General features: G+C 38.1%; 1 protein-coding gene across 2 annotated transcripts; it reads left to right on the forward strand.

The window, feature by feature from the left end:
* Positions 1-597: 597 nt before the first annotated feature.
* Positions 598-17,940, forward strand: defl (Integrator complex subunit 7). Of its 2 annotated transcripts, none has more exons than XM_076118975.1 (17): positions 598-756; positions 833-1,247; positions 1,383-1,495; positions 1,873-2,006; positions 2,400-2,588; positions 3,009-3,163; positions 3,628-3,754; positions 11,025-11,251; positions 11,686-11,868; positions 12,338-12,468; positions 12,955-13,202; positions 13,811-13,959; positions 14,365-14,569; positions 15,306-15,535; positions 15,808-15,886; positions 16,336-16,530; positions 16,979-17,940. In XM_076118975.1, exons 1-17 carry the CDS (start codon positions 669-671, stop codon positions 17,033-17,035), a joined length of 2,925 nt encoding a protein of 974 aa, XP_075975090.1. In that variant the 5' UTR covers positions 598-668; the 3' UTR covers positions 17,036-17,940. The 2 variants fall into 2 exon arrangements, with proteins under 2 accessions (XP_075975090.1, XP_075975089.1); XM_076118974.1 differs by having other exon boundaries at positions 11,683-11,868; positions 16,979-17,939.
* The last annotated feature ends 789 nt before the right edge of the window (positions 17,941-18,729 follow it).

Genomic DNA, 18,729 nt, shown 5'->3' on the forward strand with positions numbered 1-18,729 from the left:
AATGGACTACTAGTAATAAATGTTCAAAATTATCAAACTTCGTAATGGAAATAGGATTTACTTACAGAAATCAGAAAAAATATTACTTTAGATAGCTAATAATACACTTAACAGATATTTAAAAAAATGCTATTGTGCTTTACTGAAAAGTTATGCTTACTTACCTACTTATTTAGCTCGTTTCAACCACAAGTTACTGAAGTTAGAACAAGTTAAAATTTTAGACGTTTTGTTAAAAGGTTGTATTTTCATCAACTTATTTTCTCAAACTATAAATTATTCAGTTCCATATTTAAATTCGGTAAGTAGACAGTAACAGTATGGTAGCGACATCTGTGAGCGTTAAGATACAAGTTTCACTTTGTTTTTAACGCCATCTTCCGGCACGGAATAGTAATGTTATTATTTATCACAAATATTTAACATAAAAAGAATCAAAATTATATTTTTATCCATATTTTTGTTAAATTAATATAAAATGCGAAACCGTTATCATTGTATCTTGGGTTTTTTCCGGTATTTCTTGTATTGCTGCTGTAGCTAGTAACTGGCAATCCTACAAACGTCAACGTCAACGTCAACTGTCAACTTGACAGTTGTCTGCCAAACAAGTTGGCTTGTTGTTGTGGGGCTAGAGTTATAAATAAACAACATAATATAAATTAACAATGATCGGCGTTAGACTAAATTCATTTAATGATAATTCTGGAGAGCCGGAGCAGGATGCTAACTCAGCGCTCACAGAATTAGACAAAGGTAGACACATAACCTTACAGCTGCACTAATTTCCTAATTTTACAACAAATCACTTACAATTGCATACATTTCACAGGGTTGCGGTCTGGCAAAGTGGGTGAACAATGCGAGGCCATCGTCCGTTTTCCTCGTCTCTTCGAAAAATACCCATTTCCTATACTAATCAACTCGTCGTTTCTCAAACTGGCTGATGTGTTTCGTATGGGGAACAATTTCCTTCGTCTATGGGTGCTACGGGTCTGCCAACAGAGCGAGAAGCATTTGGACAAGATTTTGAACGTAGATGAGTTCTTGAGACGTGTATTTAGCGTGTTACATTCTAATGATCCGGTGGCTCGAGCTCTAGCGCTTAGAACGCTCGGGGCGGTGGCCGGGATCATTCCGGAGAGGCAGAATGTCCATCACGCTATCCGTAGAGGTCTGGACAGCCATGACAATGTGGAGGTTGATGCTGCTATCTATGCTACTACTAGATTTGCTGCACATTCCAAGTAAGAGACATAAATACTAGGTATCATAATAGCTCTTAATGCCTCATAACCTCTTAGTCCTATCCTTTTGAAACATTGAAAACACAATAAACTTGTAACCCTTTAACTATTACTTATGTTAATGCGTTTTTTCAGTGCATTTGCAGTGGCAATGTGCAATAAACTGTGGGATATGGTAGACTGTGAGAGCACAGCAGCTGAGCGCAGAGCTAAACTTGTCAGGGCTTTGAGGACAGTGCATGGAGGAGGTAAGCTAAAAGCCTACTATCAACATCCACTATAGTGTATATGTTTATATTAGGTCAGGGAAAAAGTCTTTTCGCATTATAGTATGTATGAATTGTAATAAAATCTTTTCTCTACATAAAAAAGCTCAATATTTGGGTACCTCACGGGCTCACTGAAAGAACCCTAATGAAACTCACATGTGATTCTTGAAGCCAAAGAGATTTTATTACAAGTTCATACGTACTATAATGGGAAAAGACTTTTATCCCGACCTAATATGATTATAGTCAGCAAAAGGGAAAAGATTCTTATCTGCCTGTATAATACATTGCTAAATAGATTGTTACATGTAAAAGAAGTACCTAATTGCTGCAATAAAAATGTATTGTTTTGCCAGCTGTTCGAGCCCAAGGAGTGTTAAAGCTGCTACGATCCTTGCTTGAAAGATTCCCATCATCAAGTTCAGTGAGGGCTGCTATCACTGCACTAACTCACATCGCTGCAGACACTGTTGTCCATGTGCCTGATCAGGTAAGAGATCATTATCATTGAGTTTTAATAAAGTGTAGTAATTATTTTTTTAAGGCTACTATAGTCTTTACAATAAGAACTACAACTGCCTTAAAAGATAAGGCTTATAAAGTGTTTTGTTTCTTTCACTGAGTTTAGCAAAATGAAAAAGAGAAAACATATTATAGTAGCTTTTTAACTAAAATAGGTTTATAGTGTGTTTATGAAAAAGAAGGGTTAATGTTTTACCTTCATTCTGAATAAAATCTTTTATTTTAGTTTTCATTAATTAGTTGGTTTAACCCTTTCTTAGTCAAGACTATTACTTATTCCATCAGTTTTACCTCAAAGAATTAAATATAGAAACCGTTTTTACTATTGATGTTGGATTCTAAAGCTATATCTGTTCATTAGGTGGAGTTACTACTTAGCATAGCGATGAAAGACGCTCGCTCGTCAGTGCGTCGCGCTGCTCTTATTGGTCTCCGCAAGTTGGCTGAACATGCTGCGTTGTGGCCGGCTGACTGTGTTGAGAACCTTGTACGAGCAGCCACTGACAGCCAGGAGGTGGAGCATACTGTGCTGTGTTTACAAGTTATGCAGGTATGATATAAGAAGTGCTTTGAGAAATTATAGATATATAGGCCTTCATAATTAGTTGATAAATTAAATTATTAGTGACTTAACAATCTTTACTTTCTAAACTGGCGGTATTAGACTGATTGAATAAATGTTTTGATTTAACTGAGGACCTCTACCTTTTAAATAGATATTCTAGCTAAGCTAGCTAATCCATGCTTTTGCTGTAATTTTTACGGCAGTAGTAAGTGTGGTGTAATTACTACTTGGTGTTTTTAAAAACATTCATTTAATCTTAAACAAACGCGATAATTTGCGTCTAATGTCTTTCTACTCCTTCCTAATAAGTCTTTTAAAAGACTATGTGTCAATCTAAATTTTTTAGCCCCCGACGCAAAAAGAGGGATGTTATTATTCTACGAAGAGTATATTTTCTCCCTACAGAAGCTAGTAGCGTGTCCGGCGGTATGCGCGGCGGCGGCGACCCCCACGGGCGGGTGCGCGGCGCTGCGCCGCTACTGCTGCGACATCGCGCTCAGTGCCGACCTGCACCGCGCCGCCACCGCCGCCGATGTGCTTACTATGCTTATTGTGCATTGGTAAGATTACTTTCGTTAATCTTTATTGTATTATCACGACCCGTTTAAGCATTCTGATATAAAGCATAAATGTGAATATATGACTATTTTAAATACTTTGTACGAAGTTTACGAAATTAAGAATATTACGAATTTTAATTATGTTTTTTACCAGAATTAATATGTGTCTGTCTTTAAAATCTGGCATATGATTTTATAAATGGAAGTCTGTTAAGTTCACAGACGAACCATTGTTCCGATTTTTATGAAGATAGTTAGATTTCCAGCAAAAGTAACCACCAGACTTGCAAGCAGTAGCTAGATAAAATTAATTGTGAAAGTTTCAAAGAGAAGAGATTTATTATTACACATTCCAATCACTTAAATACATTTTTGAATCTGTAAAACCAGTACTAAATAAGTTTTCGTACACTTCCTAAAGAGTAGGAGACTCTTTATATATTTTTTATTATTATTATACTTAGCTACGAGGAGAACATTCCGGTAGACGGTTCTGAACTGATGCTGGCGTTAGAAACGTTGGTCATCGCGACTGGTGCTGATGACAATCCCAATAACATCAAACCATTGAGAATCGCACTGCGGTGTTTGGTAAGTTTTATTAATATTATGTTTTACATTTTGTTTTTGCTGCTTAATAAATTTAACTCAGAATGAGAAGAGTAAACTACCTTTAACGTGGGTAGTCCATTAGTAGCTGTTAAATAAGCAAGTATTTAAGCGCCTCCGTGCTTCGGACAGCATATAAAATGTCGGGTCCGACGTCTCCCACATTGCACGTGCTCGTTCTTTGAACGTGTAAGCCACTTAGAGCTATGTGAGTATGTTTGCCACTGTTCCGTTTGAGAAGCCTGGGGCTATCATTGCGCGCTTTCGCGGCCCTAAACTTACGAATTATACGAGATATTGGTAGCTTTCACGCTCACACGCGTGACTTAGGTTAGGTTAGGTTAGGTTTCCTGGGCTTTTTCCGCACTTAGCCTCTTAAATGGGCCTTTGTGCGTGTATCTACCCTCTCTCATTGTTGCGTTGATTCACCCTCACTCCAGCCATCCTAGTTCTTCCCAGAACTTCAGTAGCTTTTTCAAGTTGCTGCAGGCTTCCTGGAGTGTTGTTGTCAATATTTTTGTTCGCGCTCGTTGGTCCGCCACGCTGTTGCATTCCACGAGTACATGTTGTGGTGTTTCCTCTGCCTCCATGCATCCTCTGCACAGAGGGCTGTCCGTCACACCTATTGTACATAGATGTTTGTTTAGGGGACAATGGCCGGTTAGGATTCCTATTACCTTGCGTATTTTGTCCCTTTTTAGACTGATAAGGTTGCGGGCAAAATTCTTAGGTGCCACCGGAACTGCAGCCTTAGTTTGCCTGCAACCTTTGCTGTTGTTCCATTCTGTGAGGTGTTGTTTAGGAATGTAAGTGATCAAGACGAGAGTTGCGGTTATACTGACATTTATTCATACAATAACACGGTTATATACGTAACATGTTTATATAAGCTATAGGTACGTCACACGCCCATCATAAACAGAAAAAAAAAAGTGATAAGTACAATTTCACTTTTTTTTTGCAATACACAAAATAAAATGACAATAAAAAGATATAAAAAAAAATGGATAAAATGACAATAAAATAAAAAGTTTAGCAAAGATAAATTTAAGTTTAAGAGTACTAGCGTAACAATAAAATAAAAAATCTTGTACAAAGTCATGGGCTAAAATCATCAGGAATATACAATTTAGTTCGATTTTTATGCACGATATCTAATTTGCCATTTTTTAATATCTGTACATTTGGAGACATATCCTTAACAACAACATAAGGTCCAGAATAAAGACTGTCTAACTTGTTTACATTCTCATTCTTTATTAGAATTAAATCATTATGTTTATACACAATAGGGTTGACATATTTGTCATAAATGTTTTTCCTAGCGAATTTACCATTAAGTAGATTTTGTCGAGCCTCTTTTTGTGACAATTGTAAGCGATATTTTAATTCAGATGGATAGTTATCGTGATTGTATATGGGGTCTACTATATTACTTTTAAAGTTACTCGGAAGGTTACAAATTTTGCCAAAAACTAATTCATACGGGGTGAATTTTGTTTCGGAATGCACTGTTGTGTTAAATGCAAAACTCCAATAAGGCAACCATACGCTCCAAGCTTCAGGATGGTTATCTGTTTGGATGCGTAAATACGAACCTAAGTTTTTATGCGAGTTTTCCAATGCGCCAATGCTTTGGTGGTGATAAGCTGTGGAACTTAAGTGAGTAATTTTTAAGAGTTTACATACCTCGCTGAAAACTGACGACATGAACTCCGTGCCCCTGTCTGTAGCAATTACCTGTGGTATACCGTAGCGAAGGATGAAGCTATTCACCAATGCATTTGCTACTTCTGCTGCTGATTTAGACTGTAAAGGATGAGTTACCACATACTTACTCAATTCACACTGCAATGTTAAGATGTAACAGTGATTATAGCAGTCTTTGTCTAGAGGTCCAACTAAATCTAAATAAACTTTTTCAAATGCAGATGTTGCTGTGGACGTAATATGCATAGGTTCTTTTATATTAAGAGCATGTTTTTGCTTTTGACATTTATGACATTTCCTAACAAATTCTCTAACTTCGCGATCTAATCCAGGCCAATAAAAATATTTTTTGATATTATTTAACATCCTTCTCATGCCCGCGTGGCCACTTGTGGGCAAGAAATGGAAGTCATTAAGAATCACCTTCCTATCATCTTTATCGTCGATTCTTTGTACGTCATTTAAAATAAACAATCGAACGCCATTCAAAAGCTTTATTTCACTTAGTAATTTTTCAACAAATATATTATTATCTTTATTCTTTATAAAACAAACTTCACTAACGTTTATTTCCTTACAAAACTCATTCAGCTCCCTCACGAATGCGGCTCGCGTCATTTGTGATTGGAAGTCTGGATTTATATAAATAGTCGATCTATCTTCTACAAAACAAAACGCGTTTCTTTCTTTATTTATCTTATTGTTTTTTCTCAAATATTCTAAGTCAATTTTGTCAATAAATCTTAATTCGACAGCTTCTTTCGGTTTAATATGTGTCCCCAAAACGTCTGGTTGATCAGGCCGTCGGTCTAAAGGAATCATATCATCCGAAAGATTCTGTAATTTCCTCGTTTGAGCTCTCGTCATGACACTAACTAAAGGTTCACTCATCTCTTTTAATTCGTCAGATGTAAAAGATATGCGAGACAATGCATCTGCAGCTGCGTTGTCTGCGCCTTTTACATATTCTACCGTATAATCATATTCTTCTAATGTGAGTCGAAATTTCATAAGCCGACTGGATGGGTCACGCATGTTAAAAAGATAAACTAATGGTCTATGATCGGTTAAAATTTTGAACTTACGTCCGTATAAATAAGGACGAAAGTATTTGACAGCCCATACTACTGCTAATAATTCTTTTTCTATTGTCGGATATCGTTTTTCAGCGTTGTTTAAAGTTCTGCTGGCGTATGCTATGGGTTTTTTATTACTATTAGATAAAACAGCACCTATTGCATTGCCAGACGCGTCCGTCTGTACAATGAACTCGTTAGTTTCCGAAAAGTCTGGATATTGTAGTACTGGTGGAGAAATAATACACTGTTTTAGAGTTTCAAAAGAATTTTGACAACGCACATCCCAAACAAAGGGTACGTTCTTTTTACATAGTTCGTACAAAGGAAATGCTTTCTCCGCAAAGCCTGGTATGAATTTACGATAATAGTTAACAAACGCTGTAAATCGTCTTACTTCATCAAGTGACCTTGGGCATGGGTAATTTTTTACTACTAATATCTTATCCGGATCGGGTAAAACACCGTCACCTGACACAATATGGCCGAGATATAATAACTGTTTTTTTAGGAACTCACATTTTACGGGATTAAGCTTTAAATTTACTTGTCGAATTCTTTCAAACACAAGTTGCAAATTTTTCATAGTTTCATTTAAATTTCGTCCAAATGCTACAAGGTCATCCTGGTAAACTAAACATTTTTCGTAATTTAAGCCAGCCATAGCCATCGTCATCATACGCGAAAAGGCTGCTGGACTAGTTTTTAACCCCATGGGCATCCTAGTCATTTGATATTGTCCCGCATGAAACGCAGTATATTTTCTGCTATTTTCCGATAAATTTACGTTGTAAAATCCTTGATAGAGATCTAAGTGGCTAAAATAAATACAACCCGAAAGGGAGTCTAGAATTTCAGTGATATTAGGGAGTGGGAACTTATCATCTTCTACGCAGTTATTCAATTTCCGATAATCTATCACTAGTCTCCATTTTTTTAATCCATTTGCATTAACCTTTTTTGGAACTAGTAATACTGGGCTACTCCATTCGCTTCTACACTTTTCAATAACACCGTCCTTTAACATCTTATTAAGTTGACTTTGAATTTCGTTTTTCTGAGAATGAGGCATTCTATAGGGCTTACTAAACACAGGACACGAGTTTTGTTTCAATATTATATCGTGTTCATAAATATTAGTCGTTGTTAATTTATCACCGTCCAAATAAAATATATCAGAATATTTCGCGCATAAGTTTTCTATACAAGTTTGTTCTTCCAAATTTAAATTATTTAACTGCAATTGGGAAAATAGTCTTTTTACACGGTCTGCATTTATATTAGTTTCCTGAAAAATACATATGTTATAATCACTAGCGTTATGAATAACGGGATTTAATTTATATTCATTTAAGCTAAACGTATTCTCGGTTGTATTTAATATTTTTATTGGTATTCTACCGCATACAGGTTTGACTATGGTGCTAGCTAAATAAATTCCGTCATCAATTTGAGATGCACAAACTACTCCTTCACCTTGTAAGTTAGTCTCAATGTAGTGTATTGATTCACATCTAGGTGGTATATCTAACCAACTTTTAGAACGTAATAATATGGGAATGTTGATGTGCACATTTTCTACCGAAAGTGTTAAAATGTTGTTATTAAAATCTAAAACTGATTTATATTTCGTCAAAAAGTCGCTTCCAATTATTCCATTCGCCATAATCGGTAAGAAGTCAAACAAATAAAATTTATGACGCAGGCGATGACCACCCACAAATAAAAACAAGTAACAGTATCCTACACTTTTTACTTTGCCGCCAATGCCATTTATGTATGAGCTTTGTTTAACAAATGGAATATGGTGTTCTATGACATGTTTATGTTTAAGCGCTGATATTGAAGCGCCGGTGTCAAGCAACCAAGTGTAATCGGAATTGTTTGAAGTGAGCTGAATAAAATAAGAACTACTACATGATAAAATTTGTTCGTTAGTCTCGAAAAAACATATTATTATGTTTTAAATCAGTTTCAGGCGATTTTGATGCCAGTGTCGGTTCTGGTTCAGTAGTCATATTGATGTGCTGCTTTCTTTGATAATTAGAATTATAATAAGACCTACCTCTATTATTTCGTCTGGGTGTAAACGCTTGCTGCTGACCCCGTCGTACGTAGCTCCCGCGGTATTGGTTGCCACCACCTCGGTGCGTGCTGGTATCTCTATGCCATGTCGATGCTCGCTGGTTAAATCTTCCGCGACCATGAGCGAAGTTCTGACCCCTACTTCTGAAAAATCTATGATTAAGCTCTCTGGACGTTGACATACCCAAAATATCTCCTGACACTCCAGCTGTCTCCAACTCCTCGTCTTGGGCCGCTTGAATCGCGTCTTTAAGACTACTGAAATTACGAGAAGCGATTATTGTGCTCAAACGTCGATTCCTCAGGCCGTCGGCAAATTTCTTTATAGCAAATTGTTCATTTATCGGCTTTAACAAGTTATAATTACTTGATTTACCATCGGCCTGCGAAATCGTTAAGTTCACAAATAACTCAGAGATTTGTTTACCGAAATCTTTTACTGTTAATTCATTTTGCCTCATACGAATTAGTTTTGTTTGCAAAGCACTTGAAGATTTTTTTGGCAATAAAATGTTTTTCATGTCAGAAACTAACTCAGATGCTTTAGAATAATTAGAACTCAACTGTAATTTTGCTGATCGCGATAATCTGCTTTTCAATATAAATTCAATGAGCTTACTATGTTCAGCGGTCTCAAGGGTAGAGGCATAATATTCTATATTCTCAATTAATTTTTGTATATTTTCCTCCTCATCTGTCATCTGTGGTAATAAACTCAAGGCTACTTTAATGTTGAAGGTCGACATGGTTATTTCTGCCGGTACACCAGTTTTACACAAGGACAAAACTTCACTATATAAAGTTTGAAATGAATCTATATACTTGTCAATTAAAGGCGTATCACTAGTCTTTATAATACCTTGCTTAATATCACTGCTAACCTGATTTACACAGGATTGATACCTAGAAAAAATATCATTCGCCTCGCTTAACTTTTTTATCAAAATATTCCTTTTTCTACGAGCTTCACCAATTTTAATCAAGTATACTCTAACTTCTTTTATTTCTTTACATAAGGTTTCTAAAATTTCAGTCATAACTTACCACTATAGAAGTCAATATTGTAAATAGTTGGTCACATTATATACTTTATAAGCCTTAAAGTCCACTATATAGTTCGATTCACACAGTACGCCGCAAACGATAGTAATCCAGAGTAACCGAAAACAGAATACATTAACTTACATTTTTTAAACGAATCGCGCCTAATTATATTTTTTTTTTCACTGCACAGTCACTGTTAAACTTTCATTTTACCGCCACTTTAACACTTTACTTGCTATAATAATAATACGAACGCCGACTCCGTGATGCCGAAAAGTTACTTGTAGCGCTATATTTCGATATCGTCGTCCTTCTGGTCTCGCGAACGCTCACGCCGAAAAATTGATCTACGTAGATTGTGCCGAGATATTTCTTGTCTTATCCATCGACCGTGACACTTCTTATACATTCTTAATACGACAAAAATCAGCCCGATGCCTATCGCCAAGGCTATAAGCGACAGTATTATTGTCGTCGTACTGAGGTAATACCGAAATTCATCCACTGTGGCCGTATTCGATCCTGCTGCGTTTTGTGCAATTATTACCTCCTCTCGAGATTGGGATTTGCCCATCTTGACTGTGCCAAAATACGTGCTAATAAGTCCAACAACGTTATAATAATATGCATCTTGGTTTGGTACGCGAATACTCTAAAAAATTTGCTCCATATATGGTACGTATGGCGCCAGACGAACGCAAGCCGGTGTCAAATGCGCGACGGGGATCGGATGGCCGACTCTTTCGGCAGGGTCGCCATGTGAGGTGTTGTTTAGGAATGTAAGTGATCAAGACGAGAGTTGCGGTTATACTGACATTTATTCATACAATAACACGGTTATATACGTAACATGTTTATATAAGCTATAGGTACGTCACAATTCTTTTAGGTGTTTCGCTTCGGTGTTTCTGTTCAGCCAAGATTTAATTTGTGCTTGGGGGATAGGCAGTAGTGGTTCCGGTCCAAGTACTGTTCCATTTGATCCCCTTTTAGCTAGTTCATCAGCTGCATCGTTTCCCATTGAATTGCTGTGCCCTTTGATCCATTGCAGGGTAACTGTGTTCGTACGTGCAATAGCCTGGAGCGCATTATGGCATTCCAGAACAAGGGCAGATGTTATAACGTTATTTTGTAAGGCTTGTAGCATGGATGCACTGTCCGAGACAATTTTTATTTTAAAGTCTCTGACATCTCTGGCTGCGACTGCTTGTGCTGCCTTAGTGATGTTACACGCGTGACTTATGAGAAAAAGGCTTAAGTTTACAGACAAACAGCCCCGAGGGACTTGAAAAATACACACAACAAACACTAGTTTCTCTTACATGTTGCTTCTTCAGGTGCAACTAAGTAAAGCATCAGCGGTGACGTACGCGTCCCGCACGGCGGGCGTGGTGGGCGCGGCGCTGCAGCAGCTGCGCGCGCCCGCCGCCAGCAGTAACGCGCGCCCCGCCGCCCTGCTCGAGGCACTGGCCGCGCTGGGCGCCGCGCCACGCGCCGCACAGCACCTAGTACCTGCCATGCCTGCGCTGCATCACGCTCTAGACTTGCATCTTCAGAGTACCAGGTGAATATTATATACCCTTCAAAGGTTTCTACATCCAGTGCCAGCGATAAGAGTCGATACGCCAAATGCAGATACGTGCACAAAATCGTCAACCATCATTCCGATTGTGATCCCGAACTAGCCATGCTCAACGCTATCGGGAGTAAACTATCCTTGCAACTGCGTAACACGATGCCCGAAGACCACTGCGTGTCGACGCGTTTACAATGTATGTCCGACTCTAGCAGCAAGGGGTTGTGCAGAAGGCGACACAAGAAAGTGTAAAAAAGTACTAGCACAGAACGATACGTGCAAACGGGGAAACGCCACTTACGACAATTGCTTACTATATCAACTCAATTTGGAAAATGATTAACAATACAATAATTATAACGACACATAAGCAGTAAACTTGTATCAATATAACTTAAAACTCCTTTTTCATCTCCCAGCAGTCGCACAGAAGTCCCAGAAGACGACGGCACAGCTCTCGTACTGCTATGCACGGTGTTATTTCAAGAGAGAGCAGGTAAAGCTCTGACCCACAAGCTCAGCACCACGTGGCAGCACAAGATACTCGACACTATTGCACACTCCGACGGATGGGTGCGCTACAGAGTCGCTAGAGCGGCACTACGGTAAGGGACTTTTAAAACAGTTTGATTGAAGCTTAATTCCAGCACGATCCGTCTAGTGGTTTAGGCTGTGCGTTGATTGATCACTATGTCAATCTGTCACTGTGGCGTAACCACGGGGTGGCAAGTCGGCAATATGCCTCGGGCACTAAGCCTAAGCCGGAAGGGGCCCCGATCAGAGGAAAATTCCAACTCCCAACATTGATTATATTATTTATCATACATGTTTATTACAAAAAAGTTCTGTCTTTGATTTATTTTTGTTACCTAATAAGTTGCATAAACAAGCTAAATAATTTATTAAATATTAAAAAAAGAATCATAAAACAGTGTTCATATTCTTAATATTGGGGCGACGGGGCCCATCCCATGAATTGGCCACGGGCCTCGAACGGTATAGTTACACCACTGGTCAGTCACCTTTTAGCTATATATATTTAGAAATATTAAAATATATTTTCTATGATATTAGGTACGGCCACCATAGACTAGCGGCGTCAATTCTCCGTCGTTTATCTGAAGACGCGCCGAGCGAGGCGGCACAGAGGTGGCTCACGGCGCTCTACAGAGCCGCTTCCGCTGATGCTAAGCTTGTGGAAGAAGGTAATATGATTGTGTTGTGTTGATTTGATTTTAGTATTTAAGTGTCTGTAAATAAGGTTGGTTTTGAAGTAGTGAAAGTGAACTTATATTATTTATTTTCTGTTTTTGTTTAGTAAATAGGTCATTGTTAGGATCGTGAACATCATATTCTCTACTAGCTTTAGACAGGGTAACTTTATCGCTTTTTTGCTAATGTGAAATTGACCTATTGTGCAATATGTTTTGTAAGTTTTTGTTTTGTTTTCTCTTTCTAGGACACTATTGGTCGTGGTCGTAAATAGCGTACGTAATATCAAACGAAATAATACATTTTGATTAAGTATTTTAACGTAAAATATAATTTGAGGCGAACCGGCATGAATACGACTTAGTTTCCCATTTTATCCTCCGAATAACATTATTTTAACAAGAGTATTGTCTTGTTTCATACGTTTTAGGACATCATTTTTACATAGTCTGATTGTATTAACGTACTTCCGTACGCAGGTATAACAGGTCTAGAAGAAGCGAGCGCGGGCTGGGAAGTATGTTCAGGGTGGGGCGGGGCCGGCGGCGCGGCGCTGGCGGGCGGCGCGTGCGCGGCGCCGTGCGCGGGCTGCGGCGCGTGCTCGCCGCTGGCGCCCGCCTGGATGAAGGCGCGCGCCACCGCGCTGGCCGCGCTCGCCAGGACCGCGCACGCGGCCAAGGCGCTGTGCACGCAACCGCCGCCCGCTATAGCGCACACGTATGCACAGGTTAGTGTAAAGCGTAAAGTTTGAGACAAATAAAATGAGCACACCTTCTAAATAAATGTCACCTTTAAACACTATACACATACACTTTATTCCCGTACTAAATAAATGTCAAATGACTCTTTCGACTAACATAAAAATCCGCTTTACTATGTCTGAAAGAAATATCTCATTGGTTTTACTGTCTTTAGAAAAAATATTAAGAAGAATTAGTATTTTTCTCATTTAACACATTTTGAAAACAGTAACAGATTCGCAATGCTTATAATATAAATAGCAAACAATACGTAAACGTGTTCTTTTTAACAGAATATTTTTTTCTTCGATTAAAAAGAACACACTCAACTGTACTTTGAATAAAATAATACTACCAAAAACACATAACATCATATAAATCTAAAACAGGGGTTCCCAACCGTTTCTCAGTCCGGGACCACTTTTATGTTATTCTTGTTAGCAGGGACCACTATGTAAGTATATTAAAAATAAAATTAAAATAATCAACCAGAAAATTTTTAACCATTTGCGGACCATATTTTGACTTCCGCGGACCAGTGGTTGGGAACCACTGCCCTAAAACATCAATATCAAACCAACTCTATTTCTCTCAGAGCACCCGCGACCCGGCACTAAAGGCGGGCGCATTCGCCACGGCCCTGCGCAAGGCGGCGCGCGCCGTGTCGCTCGTGGCTCAGCGCTACGCTAACATCGCCAAGACGGCCTTCCACGCTGACGACTCTACGCTGAGACATCTGCATATGTATCCTTTTACAAATAAATATATTTGGACAACTTATACATGGTCATCTGATTCCAAACTAAGCTTGTACTATGGTAACCAGACAACTCATTACAAGCGGTATTCTTGGTTCCGTGCCTACATCCATAGGTATAAGGCATTATTTTATGTTGGTTTAAAAAATATGGAAAATTACGTCGTTGCTGTATTATTGCCTTTGTTTGGTTTTATACAAGACATTTCTCTACTGGGGACTCACCAACATACAAACAGCAGCCAAAACAGCAACTGTACGAGGATCTCAAAAATACCTGTTTCACGATGATATTGACATAGCGATGAATTAGAAAACACGTACTGCCAAAAAAATGATAAAATATAATTATATCTATTATAAAAATATTATTTCCTGAGCTCCCCCTTCAGTTCTCAGCACACATACTCGCAACTGGCTCAGTTCTTGGAGCGCATCACCTCGAGCACTCAGGAGCGTCCCCCAGAGCTGGACAACGTGGACTTGAAGCCCACGTCTCTTGAAGAAATGATCGCGCTATCAGCTAACACCGCGCTGGCTAATATATCCGCGCAACTGTTTGATAATCCTACTACTAACCCAGGAATTACGCATAGGGTGAGTAATGTATTATTTTTACCGTTTGATTTTTGGTAAGCTATTCATAACCAAATTTGAAAAATTTTTGCAATGTTAGTTTTTCTCAAGAAAGGTTTTTTGCTTAGATTGGTACGACAAGTAATGAAATTTAGAGTTGTGATTTAATTGTTTAATTGAGAGAGTATATTTAGTAACTAATTTGGGTGACTTTTTTATAGGTGTAATATATTTCGACTTTGTGTAAAAGAATATAAGTGCGTTTATGTTTTACGTATACGGGCGTGTACGCTTACGGTATTTGAGTAGGTATGCAAAATTCGCATTCGTAATAAAGTCGATCTTGGTTTAGAAGTAGGATCAGATTGGATAGACATCTGTATTTTTTTGAAATGGGAAAGCCGTTAAGCTTGCAGAATATCAAGTGATTACCTTGAAGACCTTATTTTTCCTGAAGTGAAGTCAATTAGGTACTTGTCTGGGTTAACGAAAAATTATTTAACTTGTACTCTTAAAAGGTTCATCTAAAATGTTTAAAATACGGCAATTTTTCGTAAACAATTTTGAAATTGTATTTTTTACATACTGAAACATTTTATTAGGCATTAATTTGATTTCAACGAAAATACAAGATATATCGTGACGTCACTTCACTATATTTCTATTCTAAAATGTGTTTTTGACATTTCAAAAAGAGTAGCTAATTGGACTGTTGGTCAAGTACCCAACTAGAAGTGATTATTTGTGTGTCGAATAGCACGCAGAAGCCGTAATCGCGGCGGTCCGTGCGTGCGCGGGTGGCGCGGTGTGGCCGCGCGGCGTGTGCGCGGGTCGCGGCGGCGGCGCGCTGTGCCGCGTGTCGCTGTCGCCGGCGTGGCGCGCGGCCGGCGCCCCGCCCGCGCCGCCCGACCACGCCGCCACGCTGCCGCTGTCGCACCGACTCGCGCTCAAGCTGGAGGGAGTTGTACTGCCACCTGTGCCGCTCAGGTAATATTCTTAACACTGATAAAAATATGTATGGCAAAACGAATGAGATACGACTGCAGAGGAAGCGGCGATAACATAACCTCGACAGTAGAACACGTCACAATATTGTCACTTATGGAACTATTGCTCACAGCGGAAACTGCAATCTTAACCGAATATAAACAGTTTAATTTTTGACGTGGAATCGAAATGTACCATCTACTAAAATTATACGTTACTTATGGGTCATTACATACATTTGCCATATAATAATGTTTTGTTTTTCAATACAGCAAACGCCAGCGGTTGCGTCAAGTGAAGGGTGTACAAATCACCGTCACTGCTACACCACACCCACGCACTAACGAAAAGGTAAGCAAAACATATTTTTCGATTAATTCATATGTATCAGCTTAGCCTTCCTTCCAAACTATGTTGGAGGAGTCGGCTTCCAGTCTCACTGCAGTGTTTTACATGGAGCGACTGCCTATCTGACCTCCACAACCCAATGACTTGGGTTACCCTTCGGTATAACATGATACCCTTCGGTAAGACTGGTTGACAGACTTTCAAGCTTCTGACTACTGTTAACGACTGTCAAAGATCTTTGAAAATGACTGCCGGGACCCACAATTTAACGTGTCTTCCGAAACACGGAGGAACTCGATATGTATAAGATGGTCACACATCCACAGAAGAACCTAGGCAAGCGTTGCTTAACCTCAGATATTGATCCTCACGGCTGTTGTTATCTAAGCCACGAGCTCCTTCGCCCTTAAAACCAACAAAAACCAATTAAACTAATTTTCTTATTCTTCTAGACGGTGGAACTAACAAACATAGCGCCGGTGCTGACCGCCGTGCAGACCGTGACGCCGGTGCGCGACTTCTTCTCGGCGCAGCAGCTGGTGTCGGTGAACGCGCCCGGCCTGTACACGGTGGCAGTGGAGGCCGGCTTCGTTGATGAGAAGGGAGAGCTGTGGAACACTGGGCCGAGGACTAGCATTGTTATTAAGGTAAAATTTGATGCCACTTATAAATTAATTTAACGCATTATTGTCCCACTGTTTAGTATCATCGACTGAACGGAATAGGATAGCATGGTGGGTTCTTTACATTTTTTAAGTACTTTCAGGCATTCAAGTTGTTCGGCTCCGTTTTTAGAATTGCGTACCCAAAAGGTAAAAACGGAACCATATTACTAAACGTCCGCTATCTGTCCTTTTTTTGGTTGGTTATTTATTACACAACATACTAATTTTTAAATCTCTTATTATTTTTATGAAGTAACTTAGAACTTTATTCTTTATCTTTTTCATAATAGAAAGCTGTTTTATACTTACAAATAAGAATTAAAATAACTTGAAAAATAACGTAATAGTAGCAGGGCAATCTAGCGTATATTGTAAAAATAACAATTAAATACATAACAAGACCTTATATTACTTACTCTTTTTATTCCAGGCTCACGAGGACCCGACCGCGAAGGGCACAGTTCAAGCGACGCGCGGACGATTCTGATTAAAGTTTAACTAAACACTCGTGTACATGTTTTATATACAAACATTACACATACAGTGTTACCCTTATATATAAGACGTGAAACAAAAAATACCTTTAACAATAAAATCTTGAACAGTTGAATTGACGGTGAAATTCATTAGTTCTTATAAACGACATCAAGGATGGTTTTAATTTTTTGTTATTATGATAGATTAAGTTAGTTTTTGCCTGTAATGCGAGCATTTTATATACATATGTGTGTCCGTTTAATTCATAGGTTCCCAGAGTGGACTATACCGCCCCCTAGAGGGTGCTGAAGTATTTCGTGAGAGACGGTACTGAGTCCAAAGAAAAATGATAAATAAAAAAAACAAATAAAATAAATATCGAGTAAATGGCGCTAAATTTATTTTTTCTTAAAAAGGGGACTGTAGTCCAATACGGTCGGAAACCCATGGTTTAGTTGTATATAAGCTGAGGTTAAACGGTAGGACATGTAAAAAGATGGTCCTGGTTGTTGACAAATAATGTAGGCAAGCCGTGTTAATGGTTTTCGGTTAGCTTGAACTACATTAACACTACACTCTCGACCATACGATATATAAATAAGTGCCAAATTAACCACATTTGTGTAAGCATTGATTAAACTATAATTGATATTTTTCTGTATGTATTATATCTTATATCTCGGATAGGTTATTCATTAGTATTTAGAATTGATCTGTTGTAAAACTATAGGTAATCTTCTATTCTAAAATGAATATAACTGTAAGTAGGTATATTTAATGGTAGAACTTAGAATTTTAAACTCGATAAAGTATTTTATAGCTTAGTATAGTAATTATTAATTAATAATTATCCTTCATCATAACATCACATCAACGACGTGATAAGTGTCAACATTTGTCCTAAATTAATAAATAATTTGATTTTGATTTTGTGTCATTCAGAAGCCTAATATTTCGCAAAAATAAGGTACGTAATTAAAAAAGTACTGCTGTAATTGATTTTCATGTCTAATCAAAGAGCTCTAGATATTATCACTGGATGTAGGTTACGGCGATAAAAAAATACTTGCACACTACAATCGGACATCCACCTCATAACAGTGAAAGTTTTTGCTTTGTACTATACTTAGTATAATGAACAAATATGCGATGTCTTGAAAGAACATCAGGTGTAATTATTTCTAATACACACATCACACATAACTTCGAAAAGTCATTGGTGTATCGCCTCGGGTTCGAACCTGCGACCACTTGCGTGGGAGGTACTAACTTATACCACTCTATCACTGCTCTTAACATTGATGCATCATTTACCTAAGTATACTTTTAGAAGCAGTTACGAATAATCATATTTTCTAAATAAGATTCTCTATAACATTTCTTGTATCTCATAAAGTTCTAACTAACCTATGGAACGTAGGTAAGTGTTTATTACTTGCAATTTCATTTGTTTTCCAGTGTTAGTTATTAAACACAAACGTAACATTATTTCAAATCTTATTTATACAGAGGTAAGGTTTATTTTTCATAACAAAAGGAAGGCTCATTTTAATCATAATACCGAAGGTTAGAACAGTAAAATAATAATTATTCTAGTTTATTTACGTAAACAAGTCATGCAAAGGTATTATTTATAACGACTTATGAGTCTGTAGAAATGTACGTAGTTTCTTAATGAACAACCTTTATGATAATTTCCATTTT

This window comes from Anticarsia gemmatalis, chromosome 10 (assembly GCF_050436995.1).
Source record: "Anticarsia gemmatalis isolate Benzon Research Colony breed Stoneville strain chromosome 10, ilAntGemm2 primary, whole genome shotgun sequence".
Classification (NCBI taxonomy): domain Eukaryota; kingdom Metazoa; phylum Arthropoda; class Insecta; order Lepidoptera; family Erebidae; genus Anticarsia; species Anticarsia gemmatalis.

Coding starts and splice junctions, on each gene's coding strand:
- defl (XM_076118974.1), top strand. CDS start 669: ATGATCGGCGTTAGACTAAATTCATTTAATGATAATTCTGGAGAGCCG. Junction 2,007..2,399: donor TTGTCCATGTGCCTGATCAG/GTAAGAGATCAT, acceptor TCTGTTCATTAG/GTGGAGTTACTACTTAGCAT. Junction 11,869..12,337: donor GTCGCTAGAGCGGCACTACG/GTAAGGGACTTT, acceptor CTATGATATTAG/GTACGGCCACCATAGACTAG.